At 44.2% G+C, this 24,486-nt stretch overlaps 1 protein-coding gene across 1 annotated transcript in view; it reads right to left on the bottom strand.

The window, feature by feature from the left end:
- Window positions 1-24,486, bottom strand: part of hmcn2 (hemicentin 2) — a 46,324-nt gene that overhangs the window by 1,352 nt on the left and 20,486 nt on the right. Inside the window, exons 25-80 of the mRNA XM_080894458.1 lie at window positions 24,359-24,442; window positions 22,373-22,564; window positions 22,149-22,279; window positions 21,831-21,975; window positions 21,552-21,678; window positions 21,299-21,456; window positions 20,546-20,824; window positions 20,328-20,470; window positions 19,555-19,705; window positions 19,236-19,454; window positions 19,036-19,149; window positions 18,739-18,926; window positions 18,543-18,639; window positions 18,310-18,471; window positions 18,071-18,184; window positions 17,680-17,876; window positions 17,296-17,377; window positions 17,076-17,207; window positions 16,840-16,983; window positions 16,601-16,760; window positions 16,092-16,216; window positions 15,827-16,010; window positions 15,634-15,731; window positions 15,274-15,552; window positions 15,001-15,191; window positions 14,675-14,756; window positions 13,845-13,981; window positions 13,605-13,746; window positions 11,539-11,683; window positions 11,298-11,425; window positions 11,020-11,176; window positions 10,790-10,911; window positions 10,536-10,700; window positions 10,338-10,445; window positions 10,114-10,248; window positions 9,726-9,860; window positions 9,362-9,631; window positions 9,101-9,291; window positions 8,788-9,001; window positions 8,504-8,638; window positions 8,214-8,404; window positions 7,444-7,525; window positions 6,995-7,165; window positions 6,263-6,415; window positions 5,917-6,054; window positions 5,405-5,526; window positions 5,028-5,268; window positions 4,866-4,925; window positions 4,641-4,760; window positions 4,380-4,514; window positions 4,067-4,186; window positions 3,625-3,750; window positions 925-1,053; window positions 540-833; window positions 325-444; window positions 112-238 (exon numbers count right to left, since the gene is read on the bottom strand). Of these exons, the coding sequence (XP_080750584.1) occupies window positions 112-238; window positions 325-444; window positions 540-833; window positions 925-1,053; window positions 3,625-3,750; window positions 4,067-4,186; window positions 4,380-4,514; window positions 4,641-4,760; window positions 4,866-4,925; window positions 5,028-5,268; window positions 5,405-5,526; window positions 5,917-6,054; window positions 6,263-6,415; window positions 6,995-7,165; window positions 7,444-7,525; window positions 8,214-8,404; window positions 8,504-8,638; window positions 8,788-9,001; window positions 9,101-9,291; window positions 9,362-9,631; window positions 9,726-9,860; window positions 10,114-10,248; window positions 10,338-10,445; window positions 10,536-10,700; window positions 10,790-10,911; window positions 11,020-11,176; window positions 11,298-11,425; window positions 11,539-11,683; window positions 13,605-13,746; window positions 13,845-13,981; window positions 14,675-14,756; window positions 15,001-15,191; window positions 15,274-15,552; window positions 15,634-15,731; window positions 15,827-16,010; window positions 16,092-16,216; window positions 16,601-16,760; window positions 16,840-16,983; window positions 17,076-17,207; window positions 17,296-17,377; window positions 17,680-17,876; window positions 18,071-18,184; window positions 18,310-18,471; window positions 18,543-18,639; window positions 18,739-18,926; window positions 19,036-19,149; window positions 19,236-19,454; window positions 19,555-19,705; window positions 20,328-20,470; window positions 20,546-20,824; window positions 21,299-21,456; window positions 21,552-21,678; window positions 21,831-21,975; window positions 22,149-22,279; window positions 22,373-22,564; window positions 24,359-24,442 (8,491 nt within the window). The remainder of the gene's footprint in view (window positions 1-111; window positions 239-324; window positions 445-539; window positions 834-924; window positions 1,054-3,624; window positions 3,751-4,066; window positions 4,187-4,379; window positions 4,515-4,640; window positions 4,761-4,865; window positions 4,926-5,027; window positions 5,269-5,404; window positions 5,527-5,916; window positions 6,055-6,262; window positions 6,416-6,994; window positions 7,166-7,443; window positions 7,526-8,213; window positions 8,405-8,503; window positions 8,639-8,787; window positions 9,002-9,100; window positions 9,292-9,361; window positions 9,632-9,725; window positions 9,861-10,113; window positions 10,249-10,337; window positions 10,446-10,535; window positions 10,701-10,789; window positions 10,912-11,019; window positions 11,177-11,297; window positions 11,426-11,538; window positions 11,684-13,604; window positions 13,747-13,844; window positions 13,982-14,674; window positions 14,757-15,000; window positions 15,192-15,273; window positions 15,553-15,633; window positions 15,732-15,826; window positions 16,011-16,091; window positions 16,217-16,600; window positions 16,761-16,839; window positions 16,984-17,075; window positions 17,208-17,295; window positions 17,378-17,679; window positions 17,877-18,070; window positions 18,185-18,309; window positions 18,472-18,542; window positions 18,640-18,738; window positions 18,927-19,035; window positions 19,150-19,235; window positions 19,455-19,554; window positions 19,706-20,327; window positions 20,471-20,545; window positions 20,825-21,298; window positions 21,457-21,551; window positions 21,679-21,830; window positions 21,976-22,148; window positions 22,280-22,372; window positions 22,565-24,358; window positions 24,443-24,486) is intronic.

Genomic DNA, 24,486 nt, shown 5'->3' with positions numbered 1-24,486 from the left:
CCGGAAAAAAAAAAAATTATTAATTCATATAATGAACATAATTTTGCATTTGTGTGGTATCTACAACTTAATTAATAACCCTGTATAACACTTATTAATGTTGCAAATTACCCGGGTCTTCTTCCACTCTGGTAGGATGCAGGGCAGGGTGTATCCAGACACTGGTATCCTCCTCGGGTGTTAAAACACATCTGGTTGCGTCCACACTGGATGCCTTGTTCTACACACTCATCAATGTCTAAGAGAAAGAGAGGGGATAAGTATATAGCTGTAATAATTTGAGGGGAAGGTGGAAGTTTTAAAACAGTTTAAGGAGACATTTACCTTTACAGCTTCGGCCGTTGGGTAGCAGCTGGTATCCAGGGGGACACAGGCACTGGAAACTACCAATCGTATTTCGGCATTCATGTTGGCACGGTTTCTTGAGGAGGCACTCGTCCACATCTGTAAGTGGAAAACAACAGAACATTGTTTGGGCTTATATTGTAAGAATCCTTTGTTATTTTACATCTTTTGGAGTCTTTTTGATTTCAACTTACCAACACACTTGCCGTCTCTGTTGGTGTACCCGACAGGACAGCTCTGCCTGGTGATGCGAGATACTCCATGGGAACGGGAGAGGATTGGCCTGCCGAGGGATGACACCAGCTGTGGGACGAGTCTCGCCCTGACTCTGGTTCCGTTTGTGAAGGTGTGCCCTCTCTCAAGCCCTGCGCAGGAGCGCCCATCGCCGAGTAGCACTGTCCCAGGGGGGCACAGACACCTGAAGCTGCCCGGCACATTGCGGCACTGATAGGCGCAGGGATTTGGCGTTTGCAGACACTCATCGATGTCTGGAAATGAAAAACAAAAGTTAAGTAGTGATTTGTGCTTCCGTTGGGTGTGATGTTTAGGGTTTTTTTGTTAAACAAACGTAATAATTACCCAAACATGGAAGCCCAACTCCCTGAGATCGATAGCCTCTGGGACACACGCATCCATAACCTCCGACTGTGTTTCGACAGATCTGAGTGTAGCGACACATGTGACTTCCATCCTGGCATTCGTCAATATCTGAAAAATGTCCAGATCAAAAAAGGATGATTTTCACACAGTCATATCCAGTGTTGGGTAAGTTACTTTAAAATAGTAACTTAGTTACATTACTAGTTACTTCTCTCAAAAGTAACTCAGTTACTTCAAGTTACTCGTTACTTTCAAAGTAACTAGTTACCAGGGAAAGTAACTTTGGTTTTACTCAGACTTCTCTTGTTAATGTGTTGCTTCCATAACTTTGCCAGTCTTCTAGCTTGCTTACTTGCCACAGTGCACTGTGCCACCTACCAATAGAAAGGAAAAGATAATGTGCACATTTCCACGAGAGAAATCCCACGCCTGGACCGTCATTGACTGCTGCCATGATTCTAGCCTACGTCACAGCGTCATGTGCGCCTTTTACATCCAACACAAAAACTGCAGTCGTGGTGCTTTGATTGTACTCAGAACTCGGAAATTCTGCCTTCTGAATAGGAAGATGTAGGTAACACCAGACTGCAGATGAGCTGCATACAGAGCTGGACTGGGACAGAAAATTGGCCCGGGCGTTTTGACTAGAGACTGGCCACCATTATAGGAAAAATCATAAAGCCTTTGAATGAAAACAAACACTGTTGTGACAGTGATGTACACTGTTCTGATGGTATATATGCATCAATCTATCAATCGTTTGTTGTAAGATTCAGATAATTATTTAATAAAAGCTAGACATTTTAAATGAGAATAAGAAAGAAAAGTATTTCTTTGTGCCCCCCTCTCCCTGTTAATGCCCTACATGCCCCCCTGGCAACACTTTGCTAGACCCGCCCCTGCACAGTTACCAGCTGTCAGCTACATAAAAAAGGATCCTGGTGTTATTTGTCTCTCAGAAACAGTTCATAACTTCAACTCATTCATGTCACCTAAAAGGTAAACCTGTTTCTCCATCACAGCTCTGATGGTTCAGTAAGGACATCTCCTGGTTTCATCTTCATGTTTCCCTCTCACCACATCTCCAAACCGACATCATGACCAGCAGCTGTTACAGCTGTGGCTCCAGCAAACATCAGCTGATACTAGAAATTAATATTAAATAAATTCTAACAACAGCTGATCAAGCTTAAACGTGCTGCTGTTGTTTAGCGCGACATCCGTTGGTTTCCTCTTTCTGGCGCAAAGTGAGCGATAAACAAACAAGGGAGAAAAGCCGATCAGCTGATCATTGATCAGTTTTCATGATTGAAGTAGAAACGGGAGAGGGAGGGGCAGAGAATGAAAGAAGAAGAGGCAGCTGTGCAGCAAAGACACAGAATAACTCCAGCTTTGTGCCTTTTTCATTGTAGCTGAATTACGGGACAAACTGTTCCTTTTCACCTCAATAAGAAACGCGTAATATTTTCTCTGAATACCAGACGGGACGGTTGGCAACTCTAATAACTTATGAACAAAATAAAGTTCAACATCATTAACTTCACAGCACCACCCAGCTGTATAGAAACTCCGTCATGCTAGCTAGCACGCAGTACGAAAAAGTCAGAATAACGAAAATAAACTCCACCTACACTTGGTTCATATCTGACCCAGAGAGACTGCAGGTCAGAACTTCTTACCTGAAGTTCAGTTCACACTTGGACCTGCGGCCGCCTCGGGCCTCTCCTCCTCCTGCCTCCCCTTTCCTTCATCCACCTGCTGGCCTCCACCACTTGCTAATGTTACTGAATCTGTGGAAGCTCCGCGATGCCACCACACGAAGTAACGAGTAACGAGCCCATCTAAATCCCAGTAACGACTAACGCGTTCCTGATTTTGGCACAATAACTAGTTACCGTGCTCGTTACCACAATAATAACGTAGTTACTGTAACGCGTTACTTAATAACGCGTTAGTCCCAACACTGGTCATATCCAGCTATACCTTAACGATAGATTAAGGTTAATGGTTATATTGACAAAACCGATAACTTTAGTTTGCTTTTCCTCACTTTGGCTAAATAAAGGTTGATTTAAGCCTGGATTATGCATCTTGTTCTTGTTGTATTTTTCCTGAAATTATCATTTTCTCTTTATTAAGAAAAAAAAAGACCCCTTTACACACGCCTGTGTTTAGTGATTGCTCCTACACTGCAAACACTGCCTCTTTTACGTGAGTGCACTTGGCTAGATTGGGACGACCTGAGCTAATATGTGTGTTAATGCTGACTGCGATTGCTGACATGAAGCCAGTTAAAGAGAAGATATCCTGAGTACCTTAAAGCTGCCGTGCAGCAGTGTCTACCATAAACTCTGCTGCATCTTGTTACAGAAGTTTTCTTTTCGCAGCAGTGGATTTACAGTTCATAAAATCTTTTGCTCTCTATTTGGCCTCTTTTGACCTCAGTGGTTCTTTTGGCTTTCAAAAGGATTACAGGGGGTTTCATTTCCACTTATTAGGAAAACCATTTTAGCAAATTCACGATACAGTGTTGAAGGGTTGGAGGTAGAAGCCAAATCTGAGTCTTTCAAGGCATGAATGAGTTCATGCTGTCAGTCAATAAATTAAGCAGTGATTAATGAACAGGAACTGTTAAATGAAGCAATGTCTAAATAAATAAAGTGGATAAAAGCAGCTTACCCACGCAGGCCCCATTCTCTGCTTTGGTCATTCCAGCTGGGCAGCTGTCGAAACACTGGTATCCTCCTTCTGTGTTACGGCACTGCTGGTGAGCCGGGCATACGTTCCTCGTGCATTCATTGATGTCTGCAAAAGTTAAACCGTCACATCGGAGCTGTTAGTAAATATTCTGCAGGGCCCGCATTACTGTGGATGCTGTATCAATGGAAAATACATCCAAGGGGAATAAACAGGCTTTTCAACATTATAAGTATAAGAAGCAGCGTTACAACAAAGAACACAAACTGAACACAAACTTCCTTATATTTTGTGCTAAGTTTGTATATAAAAAAATGCAGTTGGGTGTAGTCTTATCTTTTGAAATCTTCTGTAGCATAACTTAATAAGAATTCAAACAAGTTAAGGCAGGCAGGTAGTTTTTGTTCTTTTTATCTCAACTGACCAATGCAGTGACGTCCTGACAGCTGGTATCCAGGGTGGCAAACACAGCGGTAGGAACCCAGAGTATTGAGGCACTGGTGCTGGCACGGGGAGACAGCGGACTCTTGGCACTCATCTACATCTAAAAGACCAATTCGACACATACAGCAGGGCTTTATCGCTGATTAACACTTAAGTGATTGGCAAAAAATGAGATTTTTATTATTGTTGCAGGTGCAAATATAATAAAATATTACACGAACAGGAAAATAATGAGACGTTTATGCCTCCATATGAAATGCTGGACATTTTAACAGTGATTAACAGCTGCTTGCCTTCACAGCTGGTTCCTGTGATGCTGGCCTTAAATCCTGGTCCACACTTGGCCTGGCAGCGATACGTTCCCACTGTGTTGACACACTGCTGGTTGTAGTGGCACATGTGTGAGCCTTGGGAACATTCATCGATATCTGCATGAGGGAAACAGTTAGTGAGATCATTTTAGATTTACTTAAGTAGGACATTATCTCTGTGCACTGTGTATTGTAATATTGGATATTGCAAAAAAATCACCCAGCAGGTTTTCTTTGTCTTACCTTGGCATACATTGGTGTCTGCAGAAATGGTGAAGCCAGACGGACAGGTACAGGAAAAGCCTCCCATAATGTTGTTACACGAATGAGAGCAGGGAGACTGGAGCGCACACTCATCTTCATCTAATAAGAATGCATTTGATGATAATAATAAAATAGAACAGTCACAAATGTTCAAATAAATGGTGTTAAAAATGATTGAGGTATTAAAAAATAAGCACAGCATACCAGCACAGTAGGAGGTGGTGTCAAGAGTGAAACCTTTAGGGCATGCGTCTTCATAACCATCTGCAAACACAGAGTACATGCAATGTTAGGCTTTCCAACAGATCCTGGATTTCATGTAAAATCGAGTTTAAATTGATGGAATTTTTAAATATTTTTGCAGACCTGGTACGTGTAGGCTGGCAGTAACATGGAAGTCCAAAGTGAGCGTAAACATGTTGTAGGCACTATTCATCCCAGAAACCTTGAGCAGTTGAAGCACAGGACCCTGGCGCTCTTCCTGGCCCTCGTAAATAATTGTGTGATTACAACGCAGCACCATGGGGCTTCCTCCTCTCTGGTGGGTTTGCGTTGACCACGAGTACAGCTGCCCTTGGCCCGTCTGCACATATGACTCATCGAACTCCTACGGGGCAGGAGTGAAATCGGGTCACACAAACTAAAGAGGATCGGAGGTGTGAAACTAAAGTGTCATGTCTTTAAGTCAGGATTTGATCTGAATGATCTTTAAATACACATTGCGATGAAAGCTGTGAACACACCTGAAGGCTCATGTGAGATGATGATAATGAAGGAGGAACAAATCCGTTAATTACTATGTCAATTAGCAAAACACCCTCCGAATCCAGACCTCTGGCAACATGAGTCAAACGTAGGATTTCCCCTGTTAGAAGAGATTAAAAAACCAAAAAACATAACACTGTAAATCCACTTAAAACCACAAGGGAGCGTGCTGTAACTGCTTAGAAGCACAAGCCTCCATGTTCAATGTATGTGACTGCTAGTAAGTGCTGCCATCTACTGACTGTTTTACAAAAGAGCGCATAATGGACATGAAAAACTCAACATTTGTTGTTGTTCCTGTAAAATCACACCACAGTTTAGAAGAAACTAAACAGAAATAAAAAGAGTTGAACAAAACTTATCTTAAGCCGAGTACTTTCATCGATTAAATATGCAGTGCATGACCTTAAATAAATGAATCAAAAGCTTTAAATATTAACTGGCATATGCACGGAAAACAAAGCAAAAATGTGTAGTAGGCAAAGCTCACCAGTCTCGAACTCCAGCTGAGACTCCTGTCTGAACTGGCCCTGAGTGAAAGCGTAGCCATTTCTGGCTGCTCCATTCGGCAGCACGGTGGTCCAGTAGATGGGTGCAAACACAGACACCAGCACCCGCAGCAAGGGACCTACAACAAGACAGCATTAGCTCTGTGCCTCTGCTGCTCTGCTACACATCAACATGTGATTTGAACAAGATTGGGAATGCATCCCCAAGAATTCAACTCTTTCTAGTAAAATTCAGCGTGACCACTGTTTAATGAAGTGGTAACTGTTAGGTATGAGGCTGAGGTCAACAGCAACCAATGGTACACAATGGTACATGCCATCACTCACCCACAGTGGGAGGAATATTGTCAAGGCGTGCCTGCACAGTGCTGCTCCCCTCGTCATCATTGTCTGTAATGTTGGCCTCCAGGTAGGACACACCAAACTCTCTGTCATTGACCATTCCTATCAGGCTGCCTCTAGTCCTGCGTGGAACCTCACCTGGCAGCACCAAAATACGTTTAAATAAGCTACATTAACTGAAATTCATTAATATCAGGTTGTCCTAAACGCTCCCTGAAAGTGTTTAAAGTTACTGACATGGACTGGAAAGAAAGAGCATACTTCTGTGTTAGACACCACTCCTCATTTAATTATTACTTATTATTAATCTCTGGCTTTCTTCCATATTGCGTCTCTTGTCCTGTCTTCCTCCCTTCACCCCCAACTGGTCACAACAGATGACTGCCCCTCCTTGAGCCTGGTTGTGCCGGAGGTTTCTTCCTGTTAAAAGGGAGTTTTTCCTTCCCACTGTCACCAAGCGCTTGGTTTTCTCTGTATTATTTTTAGTTCTTATGGTACTGAGCTAACTTGAGGGGACTGCTGTTGTGATTTGGCAGTGTATATATAAAATTGAATTGAAGGGTTGAATAATGAAATATTTTGTAGTTATTGGCAACGGCCAAGATTGCAAATACTGAGATAATATATTTTAATTTTCAAATTTCCTCATGCATTACACAGACATATTTTTTTGGAGGCATCAAAATGAATCGAAATGAATAACAAAGCCACTGGTACCTGGACACAAGCCAACCTGACATTTTCTAGAGTCGATACTGGGGCCGCTGCATGATCGGCCTCCATTAGCTGGTTCTGGGTTGTTGCATAGTCTGATTCGCTCTTGGAAGCCTTGGCCACAGGTGCTACTGCATGGTCCCCACTCCTGCCAGCTAGAGTAGCCTCCATTGACTAAGAGAGGAAGAGAAGAAAAGAATTTTCAACAGTGGGTCCTCAGGAAGTTCATTTGCACAGGTTATGTTGTGCAAACTTGCTGTTGTGCAAAGGAAAGGAGCACTTGCAACACATGAAAGCAACAGACATGAATAAGTGAACACGGGGGGAAACTAACATTTTAAAGTCGTTCTTAAAAGTGGATTGGAGGCAGTTTGGGAAGTACATTATGGTACAAACTTGTTTGAATTTTTTATTTCATAACCCGTTAAATAAATCATATAGACAGAACTCACTCTGAACCTTGAGCGTAATGGTCCTCTCAGCTGTTCCAGCCTCACTTTCAGCCACACACTGATACTCCCCTTCATCTGCAGCCTGTAGATCAACCAGGTTTAGCTGATTATCGAATTATCTAAGGAACAGTTATCCTTTAATAGGACTACAAACCTTCCAGACAAACATATCTCTGAATTGGGTACAGTTTTACAGTTTAGGGAAATTACCATACAAGCAAACAAAATCTGACATTTTCAATGGGGCAGTTGACTTTATTCCATTGAATTGTTTGTCATAATTAATATTACAGGGACAGAGAGAGGAAATTTCATAATAAGAGCACTCTGCTGGAAGGACAGTCATCTGTCTGTGAGAAAGTCTCAGCTGCAGGCTGTGCAATTACAGCAGCAGTTAGAGACCATAATAAGGTTAGAGGCTACGGAAAGAGGGGCAGAGTCTGGGAACATACAGCATTCTGTTTGTTTCTTCCCTCTGAGCCTAATGCTGTTAGCCTCTCCGGCTGAACTGAATCTGATTTAGATGGGAGCAGGACACTACAGGACAGTCACACGCTGTTCCTCTACCCAAGGGTATTGTAGATGAAGCTCAGATGGGATGAATAAAGCGCCGCTGTTCTACTCAGATTGCGTGATGGAGCCTTCTTGCGCAAACTACATCGGAAAATGTTTCATGCCAGAGTGAGCTAGGCTTGACAGAACTTGTTTAGAAGCAGGATTACTGCTCAAAAGAACAGAAATAGGAGGAGAAAAGAAAATGTTATATTTACAGTGGTGCTGTAAATGACCAGAGATCCGTTGTGGAGGGTTTGCATTCGGAGGAAGCGAGGTAGCGGTTTTCCATTTCTGAGCCAGCGGAGGACAGGGCTGGGGTCTCCGTGGACGGGACAGTCAAGCACAGCAGAGCCACCCTGAATGACTGTCTGAGACGTGTGGGCTTCACCCTTCAACACCGGAGGCTCTGGAAACACATAGCATGTGTATTTTCAGATAGAATGTGTCATAATGTAAATATCTATAGAAAGTTCAGTGAGCGGGAATCCTCGAGGATAAATCTCACCTCTGATACGGACGAACGAGAGCGCTCTAATGGAACCCACGCTGTTTGCTGCTATGCACACGTAGGTCCCAGCATCACTCCGAGTCACATTCTCAATGATGATGGAGCTTCTGCCTGCCTCATCTACAGTGGCACCTGCAACAGTTTTGCAGTTTTACACCACAGTTTTATTTTAAATTAGGCTTCTTTTTTTTTAAACTGAATGCATTACACATAATAACAAATACAGTAATCTGTGTGGCAATTATGAGCTGTTTAACTGAAGAAAAAAAGGAAAACACTACCTGCATAGGGACTGTTGTTGACAGTCCAGGAGATAGTAGGAGAAGGCGTTCCCTGAGCATGGCACGATAAGGCAAGAGTCTGCCCTTTGTTTAGCATTGCATCGCCTGGCAGCTCCTTGAATGCAGGCCTCATATTGATGGTCAGTCGGATGTCTTGCCTCGCAGAGCCTGCTGCATTGGTGGCTACGCATGTAAACACACCAGCGTCTCCTGACTGTTGAAGGAAAGAAGCAGCAGCTGAGTGTTGCACATGGAACTACAGAGAGATGCAGTTCATAATAAAGTGCAGAGAAAGCATGACATAGAGGCTAACCTCAGCCCTCTCTATGATCAGCTCTCCTGACCGTAAGACGGTGAATTTGCCAGGGAGGTTGGGCACCACGCTGCCGTCCTTCTCCCATGACACTTTAGGCTCTGGTGAACCCTGAGCAGCGCAGGGCAGCAGAGCCTGAAATCCTTGGATAACTGACAGTTGCGTCTGTGTAGGAGCAATCACGGGTGGGACTGAAAAGAGACACCACTATTAACACAAACATGTTACGACACAGCGCAGCTTGTAAAGTGCTTCACTCACCTTGAATGAGCAGCCTCATATCATGGCTGGCTCTGCCGGCGGGGTTTTTAGCAGTACACGTGTAAAGACCCGCGTCGCTGCGCTGGGTAGAAATAATTGCCAGAGTTCCATTGGAGAAGACGCGCACATGAGCGCCATCAAGCACAGGCCTCCTCTCTTTGTGCCAGGTGACTTCAGGCAGAGGCTGCCCATCAGCTATGCACTCCAGGCTGACTGGCTGGCCTAGCACAGCCATGTACTCGACATGAGGCACGCTCAACACTGGTGGAACTGCGGAAACATAAGATGAGCAGATATTTATTTGCAAATTTCCTAAAATGTATGTAATGTTATTCCCATGGTGAGATAAAAAAATCGGCATTACCTTGAAGGACTAATTTTGTCCGGCCCACAGCTACACCAGCTTCATTCTTTGCCAGGCACTGATAGGTCCCTGCATCACCAAGCGTCACACGGGAAAACTTCAGAGCTCCGTTCGGGAGCACAGCCAGCCTGTGACCTAGACACACAGTCACATGAAAATTACTGGTCCACATGAGACAGGTCAAATTAAAGCCCACAGCATGATGACATTGCTGTCTTATCTGTAAAACGTTAAAACAAAACAAAGAAAAGATTCTTGTTGGAGTATGACTTAGTTGCTGTTAGATGTGTTGGATTCTAATATATGAAAACTGTGCATAATTACAGCAATGTTCATCTGTCTGTCTCTTCATAAATAAGGATTTGGCTCATATTTTTTGTACCGTTACCTGTTGCTATGGGAACTCCCTCTCTTTGCCAGGTGATGGATGGTCTGGGGAAGCCCTGAACCTCACAGAGGAGAAGAGTCCCGTGATTCAGCACTACTTGTACCTCTTCTGCCATTGGTCTGATCTCTGGCAGCTCTGTGTGTGGAAGACAGAACACAGTGTCATATGGTTTCATACATTTTAACATAAACATAATAAGATAACATATGTCCTTGGAGGCCTACCATGCACTGAGAGAGAGATGTGTTTGTGAGCCACTCCAGCTGGGTTTCTGGCTGAGCATGTATATTTGCCAGTATGACTGGGCAAAGCAGCAGTTATCTCCAACTCTCCTGCATTAAAGTGAGTACAAAGAACATGTGTTTACAGAGGACCGTGATGTATGAAAATGTAAGGAAACAGCAACTGGTGTGCTGCTTTACCAGTGGGAAGGATGCGGTAGCTTCCTCCTCTGGAGCTCAGTTTGGCTCCACCCTTCGTCCAGGTGACAGTGGGCATTGGGCGTCCTTGTATGTGACAAGGCAACACGACAGGAGACATTTTCACAGCTTTAACTGCCGTAACATCATCTTCAATAGATGGAGGGACTACGGGAGAGAACAGCAAATTTGTGGGCTGAATTATCTGAAACAGCATTCTACAGCCGGCTGATTTTCACAACACTTTAAATCAATACCTTGCAGGATGACCTCGATGACTCTGCGCTCCTCTCCAACATCATTGACTGCAGTGCACTCAAAATAACCTTCATCCTCATTGGCTGGGGACAAAAGAACCAGAGACCCTGAGGACAGTAACCTGAACAGATAAGCAGAACTGCATCAGCTTTGAAGTTTTTATAGCTGTACGAGTTGTACTGCATACCAATTGTGTATTTGAAGCGTACAGGCATAGCTTTGTCTATACCTGTATGCACCAGGCTGCTGGCTGATATCCAGGGGAGTGCCATTCCTCTTCCAGGATACTTTAGGAGAAGGTATACCTGCAGCCTCACAGCTAAGCAGGGCTCTGATACCAGTGGTTACTGTCACGTTGAATGGACCCGGACTGATTGAGGGACCCACTAAAAGGACACAGAAGACCTTCAGCTAAGCTGTTATAACAATAAAAAATTGTGCTAAAAACTGAATCTGCTGGCATCCCCAAAATCTTCATAAGCTAAGTACTGCTTATACTGTCTTTACCAAACACACGAAGATCCACTCCTCGGTGATCTGAGCCAGCCTGGTTGGACGCGGTGCAGTAGTAGCGACCAGCGTTATTCAGCTGAGCTGCATGTACGCGCAACGAGCCCTCGGATAATATGGTGTATCTGAAATGCACGAAAGATGAATGAGTTGGGGATACACCGCGTCTGTGTTCGACAGATACAGTCGAGTGTGACGTATACAATTACAGACACCTGTGAGAAATCTCAGGACGTACTTATTGTTATCTTGACGCACGGGGAAGCCGTCTTTCCTCCACATGACCACAGGTGAGGAGTCGCCTTTGACTTCACAGGGTAAAACTGCATCCTGGCCAATATGTACAGTCACCACTGAGCTGCTCTCCTTTATTACAGGTGGTACTGGAAGTAAAGAGACAGAATCTTGTTGTGTTTAGCATATAAAACTCTTTTTTTCTCCCCAGACATGAATGTTGAACGACACACCAAACACTTATTTCCCTTAAAACCACCCTAAACGCACAAACAGTGGTTTCCCTTGAAACTTGCTTGAGTAGGTGGCTCTTTTTAAGCCTCTCTTCAAATGATGATGTTACATGTTACCACATGTTACTTCTAATTCTTTACTTAGCCTCCTAAATAAACTTCTTGAACTTTGCTCCAGCTACCCACCTACAGTCAACCTTTAATGGCAGCATTAAAAGTTGAAATACGACAGGGGAATTTCTCTTTCATCTCTATTAGTCCTCACACATATAAATATTTAGGAATCTGGATCACATGCAAGTACAAAGTTACTTACCACCTTTCTAAATTAATACAACACAGAGATTTGATTGGTTTCTCACAAAGTGATTGCACATGTCGCCCAAACTTTGTGCAAACAGTTGCAGTCTGTTGCAGACAGGTTGCCAACAGTCTGACTGAGTCTTTGTTAATGAGCAAAACTCAAGGGGACTCAACTCAACGGACTGCCAGTTGGTTGTATTTTAGTTTTATTCCTATACAGCAGGAATGCTGCTGAGGTCAAATATGTCATCTTTATCCCAGAGTTATCCCAGTTGATGTATTATCAGCTATAATAGTAAATATAACAGTATAGTAGAATAAAATAGAATAATAGTAGACTAACTCCATCTTATAGAAACATTTATGGCAGGTTTCAGTAGCAGTGTTGGTATATTTGACAACCTCATTATCCAGCAGGAAAAATGACTTGAGATAACTTTATCTTATTGGATAAAAAGTGTAACTTTGATAACATGATTAGCAGATGAAAAAGGGGATAAATCACAATATATGTGCAATATTCAGCACTCAGCACATCACACTAGTATTGCATTGTGAAGAACTGTGATAATATCATACTGTGGGGTGTCTGATCATTTCCACCTCGAACAATTAATTAGGCTTCTGTTCTATTGTACTGCAGAGCCTCAGCTACAACTAGCTACTCTTTGCATGTATCTATGACCTTCTTATGTAAGTTCAAAATAAGTCATGACAATGTATTAAAGTGACAGCTCTTTTAGCTCTTTTAAACATTTGTTTGTTTTTTCTAACAGGCATTTCAGAAACTAGTGGCTCCGTGGTGTAGTGGTTAACACATTTGCCTTACATGTAGGTCCCCGGTTTGACACCAGGAGGCGACAGAAACCCAGCCTCAGGGGCTCACGAGGTATCGTACTTGCATTTGTCTTATTCCAAGACTGGATCAATTAGAGCAGGGGTCCCCAATCCCAGTCCACAAGGGCCGTTGTCCCTGCAGGTTTTAGATCTCACCCTGGGTCAACACACCTGAATCACATGATTAGTTCAATACCAGGCCTCTGAAGAACTTCAAGACATGTTGAGAAGGTAATGTATCCATTTAAATCAGCTGTGATGGATCAAGGACACATCTAAAACCTGCAGGGACACCAGCCCTCGTGGACTGGGATTGGGGACCCCTGAATTAGAGGGTTACACCACAAAGGTCATCCACTGTTTGGGGTTTTTTTCCATCTGTGGCAAGTCAAAGCATCCAGATGTATTCACTGTGGCAACCCCTTGATAAATAGCAGCTCAGTGTGCCATTCATTCATAGCTCACTAACACTTTTACTGCAAAACATTTTTAGAAGGAGCTCCATTGTCTGCAGTGTTTGGCATGACTCCAAAGAATGGAGTATACTTTGGTCTTTCACTCTCTCCTTGATAACTTGGACTGGTTACTAACTGCAATAACTGGCAACTTGCTGAGTTAAATATTTGGTTGTCATGTGTTTATGTCTACAGTTCAAAAGTTCAACAGTTTAAAAACAAGATATGACAAGTATGCTTACAGAGAATTTCCACAGTGAAGAAGAGACTGCTGCTTCCAGCTATGTTGGTAACCACACAGCTATACTGGCCGCTATCCTCAGACCTGACTTCCTGTATCTCCAGGTACTGACCCCCTGCCAGCTGCTGGATACGACCACCCAGCTGATACAACAGAAGGAAAGGAAAGATAGAATACGCAAGTCAAAGAGGAGATCAATACTTTTAATAGTGGATGACTTATTTGAGTTCACATTCTGCACCTGCAGTTTGGTTTCACCCTTGTACCACTCTATGTGTGGAGGAGGGTCGCTGTCAGCCAGGCACTCCAGAGTGAGGTGACCGTTAACCGGCACTGTCAATGTCCTCACATCACCGGAGCCAAGGAGCGTTGGTGGTACTGCAACACAACCACTGACCATTAAGATTTATGTGATCCACAATAACAGCAACAAAAGGAAAGTAAAAGAAAAAAAAGTGCTGTGAGCCTGAAGTGCTCCTTCAGGAAGAGCTTGGTAAAGTTATGAGGCCGTGTGGAACAGATGAAGTCAGAATGTAGATCGGGGACAGGTATAAAAAGCATGTGTTTTCACTTAAAAAAAGACATTACTAAAAAAAGTGCTATAAAAATGTGTGCCACACAGTTTTGAATCTTCTAGAAGAGTCTTAATTATAGGAATGGGGAAAAGAAACACCATGAATTTGGGAAAACACTGATCTAAGCAGTCTCGCAGGTCTTAACTGCATTGTGTATGATTATATTTATAGAAGCATCATTTTACTCAAATATTAACAAGTGGAATAAATGGTGAGTAGTGCACACTCATAAATTAAAGTCAGGCCATCAATAAAAACCCAAGAAAATGCACCCTGCGCTGCATGCATGTCATATTGCGTGCAAAACAGCGAGACCGATATACAAGCAGCGCAAGTCTGTTTTTCACTTGTGTAAAAATCCAGACTTTTATTCCTGATCGCACACAGAGCTTTATTCATGCAGTACCAGGTGCAAAGAGAGGAGGAAGTTAAGGGAAAAGGGGGGCATGACATATTTCTTCCATGCTGAATAATATCCAAGAACAGCTTGTGTCACCTTGGACCCGGACCCAGTGGTTTTTTCCATCCTCTCCGGCTAGGCTGCTGGCCAAGCAGGTGTACAGACCTGCATCCTCGACCTTTAAAGAGACAATATCAATCAGCTTGAGTGGTTCTTGCATGACAATGCTTTATTTGAAAATTTACACTCAACTAAAGTGACGACTAAGGTTTAAAAAGAGTGGGTATGTTTTTCTGTTTGTTTTTTAACAGGAGTGATTGCTTAGAAAAAGTCTTAGCGACATACATTGTCTTAAATAAAGTTTTACACCTTAAATTGCCAATCTCAGGAGAACATGTGCTCGCACAGTCAGTAATTTATACCTGAACTTTGCTAATCCTGATAAAGTTTCCGTCCTGCTGAACGATATCAGATCTCTCCACGGGCCGACCATCCTTGAGCCAGCTGAGGGTAGGAGGTGGGACTCCCACAGCAGAGCACTCCAGCTCAAGTGGACTGTTAACTGCTATGGTCAGCTCTTCTGGTGAGTCGGAGCTGACTATCTTTGGAGGCTCTGCATTAGAAAGCAAAATGTGTTAGCTTATGTTCTTTTTCTTTATTGCAGATATAAATAAATAAAAAGAGGGTGATCGTACCAAGCACGGTGAGGTTGAAGCTCTTGGTACTGCTTCCAGCCTGGTTACTAGCCACGCAGCTGTAAAAGCCCGCATCTGAGGGGGCCACGTCAGGAAGCTGCAGTCTTGTCTCCTGTCCATCCAGCAGCAGGTTGCGGTGAAGGGACAGCGGCTGTCCATCTTTCATCCACGTTAGCGTCGGAGGGGGGACGCCACGTGCTTCACAGGATAAAGTCACCAAGGATCCCTGGATTACTGAAACTGGCTCCACCGGTTCGACGTGATTCACACCGGGGGGCACTGCAGACCATAAACACAGAGTGTGAAACCCCACCGACCCAGCATCTTCTGTTTTCATGTTATCTACTGTTGGGATTGTACCTTGGACTTGGACATTATAGCTGAGCTCTGCAAGACCAGCTTGACTGCGTGCCACACACGTGTAAACTCCAGAATCAGACAGCTGCACAGGAGAAATCCTTTTTTTTTTAATGAAGAAAGAGAACATTTAGAATGACCTCATCCACCAACCTGTAATCTTTTTACAACACAGTCTGTAATCATCTTAACTGACCTCAGCAAAGAGTCACCGGAGAGGAGGCGAGCGCGGTGACTGAGGAGCAGCGGATGCCCATTCTTCAGCCAGCTGATCTGAGGCGGGGGGTTTCCTGCTGCCTGACACTCTAGCGTCACAGCGCTGTCCTGCGTGACCTGCACCTCTTTGGGGATGGTGGTCTCACCAGAAATAGATGGCGGTACTGCCACAGATGAAATAGACTGTGAAGAAATCGCTCAGAAACTTAACGCAGATAAACAAAGCTAAGGGGTGAAAAACCAACCTAGAGTAAAGACGGTGTAGATTTTGCTCTCCTGGCCGGCCGAATTCACAGCCAGGCAGGTGTACGTCCCAGAATCCTCAGGACTCAGGCGCAGCAAAGTCAGTGTGCTGCCATCAGATGTCACGCTGCCAGAGAACAAGCACGCTTTGTTTTCACATCCATTTTTCTCTATTATTTGTCCACATCTGAACCTCGGTGTAATTCTTTCATTATCACCCACATCCCACAGTTTTCTCACAGTCACATGCAGATACATAAACACAGTCGCTTACTGTCTGATGACCACATAAGCTGGCGAACAGCTGTGAAGCAGCTGCTTTTACAGTTTTTCATGATCTAACTGGGCAAGACACTATAAACCATTTGTTCGTCGTGCACATCATTCTCTGTGTTTCTGATTAACGGTGACACTTTCCCAAACCCTTAATGAAGGCTGTTCATCGATTCAAATATTTACCATTGTTATGATTACTTCACACTTGACAGAGCGGGGCCTGAGAATGACTTACGCAATGTGACGGGCATCCGATCCCTCCAGAGTCACTCCATCTTTCAGCCAGCTGAGGCGAGGTGTGGGGATTCCATTTGCTCTGCACTCCAGGGTCAGCTCCTCTCCTCTGGGTGCACTCACTTCAGATGGGAGGTCAGAGTCCAGGATGGTTGGGGAGACTGAGTAGGGCAGAGATTACTGTTAAACACCTTTTGAAATCATTTCTCTCATAACACATGGTTTAAGAAACCTCGTTACCCTGCACGGTGACTGTGTACTCTTTTCGTGTTTCTCCCTCGCTGTTCTTGGCCACACACATGTATGTTCCGGCATGAGACAGGCTGAGAGGCCCCAGCTCCAGCCTGGTGCCTCGAACAGACCACTGCCACTGCAGGCTGCTTTCTGGAAACCACACAGATCCACTTAATCTAGCTGTGACACCCTTTGGCAAGTCTGCATTTCTCCACATTTCCATGTCACTCCCTCCCACTTACCAATAGGAGTTCCATCTTTAAGCCAAGAGATGCTGGGAACGGGTACGCCTGTGGCCTCACACAGCAGAGCCACGTGGGAGCCCAGGCTATAATTTAGAGACTCTCGAAGAGGTCCATCCAGGACAGGTGGAACTGTCAATATATATTTATGAGAATTTAGTCCATTAAAGACATTTGTCTATAGCGATTTTGTTCCAAAATGCTACAGAGTGATTTTTACCATGAACCGTCAGCCTAAAGGTTCTGTCCGCCTGTCCAGCCACATTGGACACTTTGCAAGTGTACGTGCCACTATCTCCCATCTAGTAACCACAAAGGAAAAAATTGTGAGTTGTGTTTTCTTTACAAGTTATAATCCAAAGGGATTCATGATTTTTTTTTTTTTTTTGGAACACCGGCTTCAAATGCTTTCAGATGGGTGATCTCAGCTCCAGCCTGTTAGAATTAGTCAGAATTATCTCAGGGGTTTTAAATGCACCAGATAAAGGAACAGTGAGTGCAGTGAAAATATGTATACATTACACATCAGCACGCTGTTGAAAACCCCTTAAAATCCTTTTTTATGTTTTGTTTGCAGTCATAAAAAATGTCTGATGAGTCTGACCTGGACTCCTATTATCTCCAGCTGGTACTGATCCATCTTTAGTCCGTTCCCTGCAGCCAACTGGAGCCCATTCTTGTACCACGTGACTTCAGGCTCGGGGAAGCCGTGGGCTTCGCATCGCAAGGTGACTGAGGAGCCAACCTGAGGGGTCACCGAGTCTGACTCAGCATCGTGCCGGGGCTTCAGGGTGGGCACGACTGTTGGTTTGCACATTTAGAGAGGACATGATCTCAGTTTGATTCATTCAGAATTCGAATGAGTCACTCCTGAACTCTTCTCAGTCACAGCTGGCTTGAGATAAACAGATTTTTTTTGCCAGGCAGTGTTTTGGGATTTGATCATCTGTATATGTGGCTGAATTGTGCAGATGGGTCACAGTGTGTTTGCTCACCATAAACACTGAGGAGAATACTCTTCTGGTCCTGCCCTGCTGAGTTGGTGGCTGTGCAAACATATTGCCCTGCATCTTCTAGTCTGGCCCGGGGCAACTGTAGCATCTGGCCACCTATTACATATATACAGGCAATATATCAAATAATGATATGAAATATCAGTGCAAGAATTAGATTCTACCCAATATAATGCTTCTGATTGAAGGATTTGGGTATTGAAGATGGCCCAGAGGCTAACCTGGCAGAATGTGAATGCTGGTGCTGAAATGGAGGACTTGTCCATCTTTGGTCCAGGTAATCTCTGGAGGAGGGTATGCTTGGACGTCACACAGCAAAGACACCATGTGGCCCTCAGTCACACTAACCTCCTCCTCTTTAGGGCCTGTTATTCTAGGAGGGACTGCAAAAAGAGAAGAGAGTTGCATATCACAGTAAAGACTTTTTTGGGGGTTTTTTGGGGGGGGGGTTTACCTTGCACTGTCAGACTGAAGAGCTTCTCAATTGTTCCGACCTTGTTCTCCGCTACACACGAATACCCAGCCATGTCTGAAACCTGGACACTGAGAAGCTGTAAGTTAGGACACAAGCGTTATTCTTCACTATAGAACGTTACGGTTGGATCTGTCTATTTGCTGGCAACGGTGCACAAAGGTCAGAGATAACTAACTTGAAGCTGAGTCCCATCCTCACTGATGTGGTGCTGTGAGTCCATGTGCACCGGCTGCCCTTCTCTCAGCCAGGAGACGACTGGAGCTGGATGTCCAATCACGTCACAGTGTAGAACCACGGTGCTGTTAACCACTGCTCCTATCTCCTCCATAAACTCCTTTGATGCTCCAGTAATAACAGGAGGGACTATGGAAGTTAAACACAACTGAAATTATTAAGTTACATCTCTATAATCACAGATTTTATTATGCAAACATTTTAATTACATCTAACTTAGGTATATGTACTCACTTACCTAGAATCTCCAGATCAAAGTGCATGCGATCCTCCCCTGCCTCATTAACAGCCTGACACGTATACCTTCCAGCATCCTCCTTCTGCACTCGGGCAATTTGTAGCACTTGTCCCCCTGTCATACATTAAAAATGACTCCTCAGTTACATATAACAACTGCACTAGTGGTTTTACATGAGGTTTTACAGAGTTTTCCCTGACCTGGAAGAAGCACCACTCCATCTGCAGAGGTTAACTTTTTGCCGTCTTTATACCAGCTGAGCTTGGGAGGGGGAATGGCATTGCTCTCACAGGACAGGCTGATTTGATGGCCTAGCACAACTTCCCGCTTCTCCACCACGTTCTCATCATTAAGGTCGTCTTCGTGTCCCAAACCCCAGGATGCTTCCCTGTTATTCACCCGGTGGAAAATCGGAGGGACTAAAGAGACAGCGGCACATTAGAGCCAGATTGCTTTCTATACAAAGGTTTAAAATGAAGTGTTTTTCTAGCTGCTATACACTGAATTAACCGAACACACCTTGAATAGTTACACGAAAGTGTCTCTTGTCCTCTCCTGCAGAGTTGGTGACCACACAGGTGTACTGACCCTCATGGGACAGCATGGCATTCTCTATGTGAAGGAAGTGGCCGCTCTCTTTAATGCCAGCATGGATGTTTCCAGTCAGCAGCTAAAACACAAAGAAAATACACAGTTAATGTGAAGTATTGCTCGCAGGAATCTGTGGGTTGATGAATAAATAAAACAGACTGTCTCTGATACTTTGTTCAAAAGTGCTCTTTAAGCTCGATGGAGCCTCCTTAAGATTTGTTGCCTCTTTGAACTACTGTGTCAAGAAAATATTTAGCAGATCTTTAAATGTGGCTTTAAAACACCCAAGACATACAGAGCTTCCACCCACACTCAGAAAGAAAATCATATTTTACATCATCTTTAATCCAATTCCTGCTTCTCATATTGTAGGCCCTGCAGAATATTCATACACGTGCACTTGCATTCTGAACAGAATAAAGGACACAGTACATCAAAACACAGTAGGTCACGAAAAAAACAAAAAAAGAAATCGCACAGTGTTTTATGTCTTGAGGTTTAATCACTGGATTCTTCCTCTATGTCTATAATTAACTGGCTTACTCATCACACTAAATAAGGCGAGTGGAGGTGGGTTGTGCAAGAGGGTTGCTGTAATTCATACCAGTTGCCAATAGAGGCTGGCAGAGGTTAGAACTTGTTCCATTGAAAACACATTTTGATTTTAGGAAGCATAGCTTTTAACGGTGACACACACGGACCTGTCCGTCTTTGAACCACTGGACTTTGGGCTCGGGGAAACCTTTGGCGAGGCAGGACAGAGTTAAGCTCCCGTTGATCCGCACTTTCTGTTCCTGACCACCAAACGTTAGGGAGGTAGAGTCTCCTTCTATCTGCGGTGGGACTAAAGAGATGAAAACATTAAAAATCAAATCCCTCTTTTATTTTTCACCTTGTTAGAGATGCACATGTCTCTTACCCAGAACACTGAGTGAATAGTGCTTGATGGCAGTGCCAGCTGGATTTGTAGCCCTGCAAGTGTAGAGGCCGCTGCTGTCTCCCTGTGCCGAACCCAGCCGCAGGGCCAGCCCACCGCGGGTGTATGTCAGCTGGGGAGTGGATACGATGGGGTGATTGTCCTTGAGCCAGGTGATGCTGGGTGTGGGGAAGCCCTCGACGTTGCAGGGGAGGATTGCAGGGAAACCCAGCACCACTGACACCTCTGATGTCTCAGTAGTCCCCTTAATAGTGGGAGGGGCTGGAGTAAAAAACAGAGAACACGTTTATTTTTAACAGCCAAATCATTTTTTACTGGCACACAGTACAGAATAACCAGAGCAACAGGCGAATGCTTTGCTTTTGTGTAGGAAACCTTCTAAAAAAGAAATGCAGCGTGTGGTACTCTATTACTGCACCTGACAGAGAAATGTCCCCTTAAAGAGAATTCAATATGTGCACATCGACCACATGGCTAAATACAATGTTAACTTATGTTACTATAGAGGCTGGGCATTCACATGAATTATATATGATGCCTCGCAATTCTCTTTCTCAGAGTGTTGCCATAACAGCAGCAATTTAGGGAAAAATGTCAGAGTAATATCCTGAATCTATACAACTGTTTTGTTTTTTGCTTTGTTTTTTTCATAGGTGTTAAATCAATAACTGCTGTTAAATTCAGGTGAGTGTAGTTGGAGGTTTACATTTTGTTAAAAAAAATGTTCAAAACAACCTTGGACGTTGAGTCTAAATTGGCGCATCTGAGTTCCTGCGTCGTTACTGGCCAGACACCGGTAAAGACCCTGGTCTCTCGGCCTTACTGACTTCACCTTCAGCACCTGGCCATCTTCCAGAAACTCCACATGAGGGTCTCCATCGCGGGACAGAACCCTGGAGAAAGAACGGAAAGGATGATCGAATCAATTCAGTGAATCCTGCATCCTGTGTACGCTGCTGAATGTCACGTCGATAAAAGAGATTCTTACTCTCCGTCGCGGCTCCATTCCACTCTTGGCGCTGGTTTTCCACTAACCCGACACTGAAACTCCACCTCCTGGCCCAGTACCACAGTTAACTCCTGCATTCGAGACGTTCCTGAGATCACAGGTGGAGCTGGCGAAAAACACCACATGCTCAATGACTAGTTTGCATTAAGAATGAATGCTGAATGTGTATCTTATCACAGATCCCCAAACTGGTCTTTCTTGCTGCCTTATACCTTCCTCTTAAATATCCATGTGAAAGCAGGTTTATAATGAGCTCACCTTGCACCACTATGTTATATTGTCTTTGGGTCTCTCCAGCTGAGTTTTGAGCTGTGCAGACAAACTGTCCTGCATGTTCAGGCTGAACTCTGTAGATTCTGAGCAGCCTATTTCCATTCTCAAGATACACCCCAGGGTTGTCCACCTGCACACACAGAAATCAGCTTGAGTGCATCCACACTGTTTAAATGTTATTGAAATAATTGCCACTTGGTGGCATTGTACCGCTAGAGATCGACAAGATAGCATTTACAGTAAAAACATGTAACCTGGCTTTTAGATTTTTCTGTAAATGGGAATCCAGGATGACACACTCACAGCTTTGCCATCTTTAGTCCAGGTGATTGTTGGAGAGGGGATCCCAAAGGCGTCACATCCCAGCGTGAGAGGCTGCTTCAAGGTGACAGTGAGGTTCAGCGGTTGGCCATTATCTTGAATTTCAGGGGGAACTAAGACAGCACAGAAAGAAAGGTTTATGGACCATCGTTATGTGTAAAATATACTTTTAACAGCAGGAAAACAGCCATGAGATAAGTTCTCACCATTCACTTTTAGCCTGGTCTTTCTCTCCACAGAGCCTGCCTCATTAACTGCCACACACTTGAAGTCCCCACTGTGGCTGGCAGACGCTGCGCTAATTACAAGAGCTCCATCCCTCGCCACGGAAAAGTCGGGTTGTTCGGGGTGTATCTCCAGGCCATTCTTGAACCAGCGTACTTTGGGATTAGGCGAACCTGCAGGTGCAGCGACAAGAAAAGCGAGTGAGGATAAAATGAGCTTTATTGATCATATCGGACAGAAAGAAGAGTTACTTCCATCTCTCTTCTTCTGTGCAGGATAACTTAACGGGCAAGCAGCCCAGACTACAAAAAAGCCAGCTCTCTACATTTATCAGACAGCAGGACAGCAGGGAGTGGATGCCAAAATGGTTAGAGTCCTTGTCGCCTGCAGGCTTAAGATTTCAAGGTCAAAGTCACATAAAAAAAGTAAAACACTGCATAGAGGAGTGACGGAGGATGTAATACTTAAAATGCAGACAAAGATTTATTGCTAAACACTGGGATGAGAGTGAGTAGAGAGAGTAAGAGCTGTAAGAAAGATAGTGGTTGAACAAGTGGTTCAAAGGCACTGGCGTGTTTCCTCAGGAGCCTTAAAAACACATGTGTTTGGTGGATTATTGGGTGGAAATAGAGCTAGAAATGCCCGACAGAAGAAAACTGGATCAGGGACAAGGTGGAGAATTTAAAAAGCTTTGTAACCCTCCAAAAATCTCCACAACAGATTCCCTAACAGACTAACAGAGCAGCACAGAGCCACACTCCCTCGATTTACAGAGGTGACACATATACAAACACCACTTGAAAAATCAACCGCATCACCCTTCCTTCTCCATCCCCCAAAAAGCAGGAGAAGACGCAGCACAACCAAAGGTGACGTTACTGTCTGTTTCCTCTCAGAACACGTGTTTACAGTTAAGGAGCTCTGAAGCAAATTCATTATCTCATTGCTGCGGGAAATGCATACAGATGTTGTGTTTTAGATGTTAACAGATCTCATTAGCAGGCTCTGAATTTATTTACCGGGGCTGACGAAGTCTGAGATTATCTCTTCCATGTGTTTCTCCAATAATTACCTCTATCAAATGCAATGTGCTTGTTGGTGAATTAATAATTTCCTTCTGGCAGAGACTGTGCTTGTTTCCCCTCGTGCAGATAGATCTCAAAGAAAACAAAAGGACCAAAGAAAGTGGGGATCCTCGTTTGGTGCTGCAGGCTGACTGCCTCTCCGGCCCGTCAAGAGCATCAAGCATTTCTGTATTTCTGTGCTTGGTACTGTCAACCCTTCCGTATGACTCAGAAGAAAGGTGAGGCCAGCGAGGCTTCGTCTTTCTCTTCCTGTGCTTCACGGCGCACCTCAGACATCTCTGTCCTTTATCTGCCAGAAGCAGCCTGTAATTAGGATTCCGCTCCCAGCAGGCCCGACACACAGGAAAGCAGATGTGGCTCACAGAGGCAGGAGGCAGACTGATGTTCCAGCTGTTGCTCCACATTATACACAGTGCTCACCTCCTCTCATTGAGCTGGTTACCATGACACAGCTCCACACAAACAATACCTGTTTGTGCGGGCTGCCACTGAGTAGCCATCAGTCCAGACGGAGACGCGACACCGACGCTTGCTGCGTTTTGATAAAACAGCAGGTCCTCCACATCCCTAGAGAATGTCTCTCGTTCGCAAATGGATGTTAGGAAATAGAGACAATGGCATGCCTCCGGGTGCTGCAGTGAAAAGAAGTTTCTCCTTTTAAGATGGCAACTAGGAGTCTGTGGTGACAGTGAAACATTCTTTTGATTGCGCACAAAAACACATCACTGTCCTACATATAACATTGATTTCTCTCTTTTTTTTCTCCTTTCTGTGTTGCAGAAACAAACTGAAAGATGACAGAGTTCAGTTTTAGGCTCCCTAAAACTTGAATTACACCTTTTCAGTGTGTCCACGCTGACTCATCTGTGAATCATTCCATACCTTTAGCGGGGCAAGGGATGATGACCTTGCTGTTTGCCACTTTCTCCATGATAACATCTCCAGGTTCGGCAAAGGTCGGGGCCTCTGTGAGTACAGAAAAATATGTTAAGTGCTAGTTCAAAGTGCAA

Source organism: Rhamphochromis sp. 'chilingali' (genome assembly GCF_963969265.1).
Source record: "Rhamphochromis sp. 'chilingali' genome assembly, chromosome: 10".
In the NCBI taxonomy this organism is placed as follows: Eukaryota; Metazoa; Chordata; class Actinopteri; order Cichliformes; family Cichlidae; genus Rhamphochromis; species Rhamphochromis sp. 'chilingali'.
This window is presented reverse-complemented; position numbering and strand designations above follow the sequence as displayed.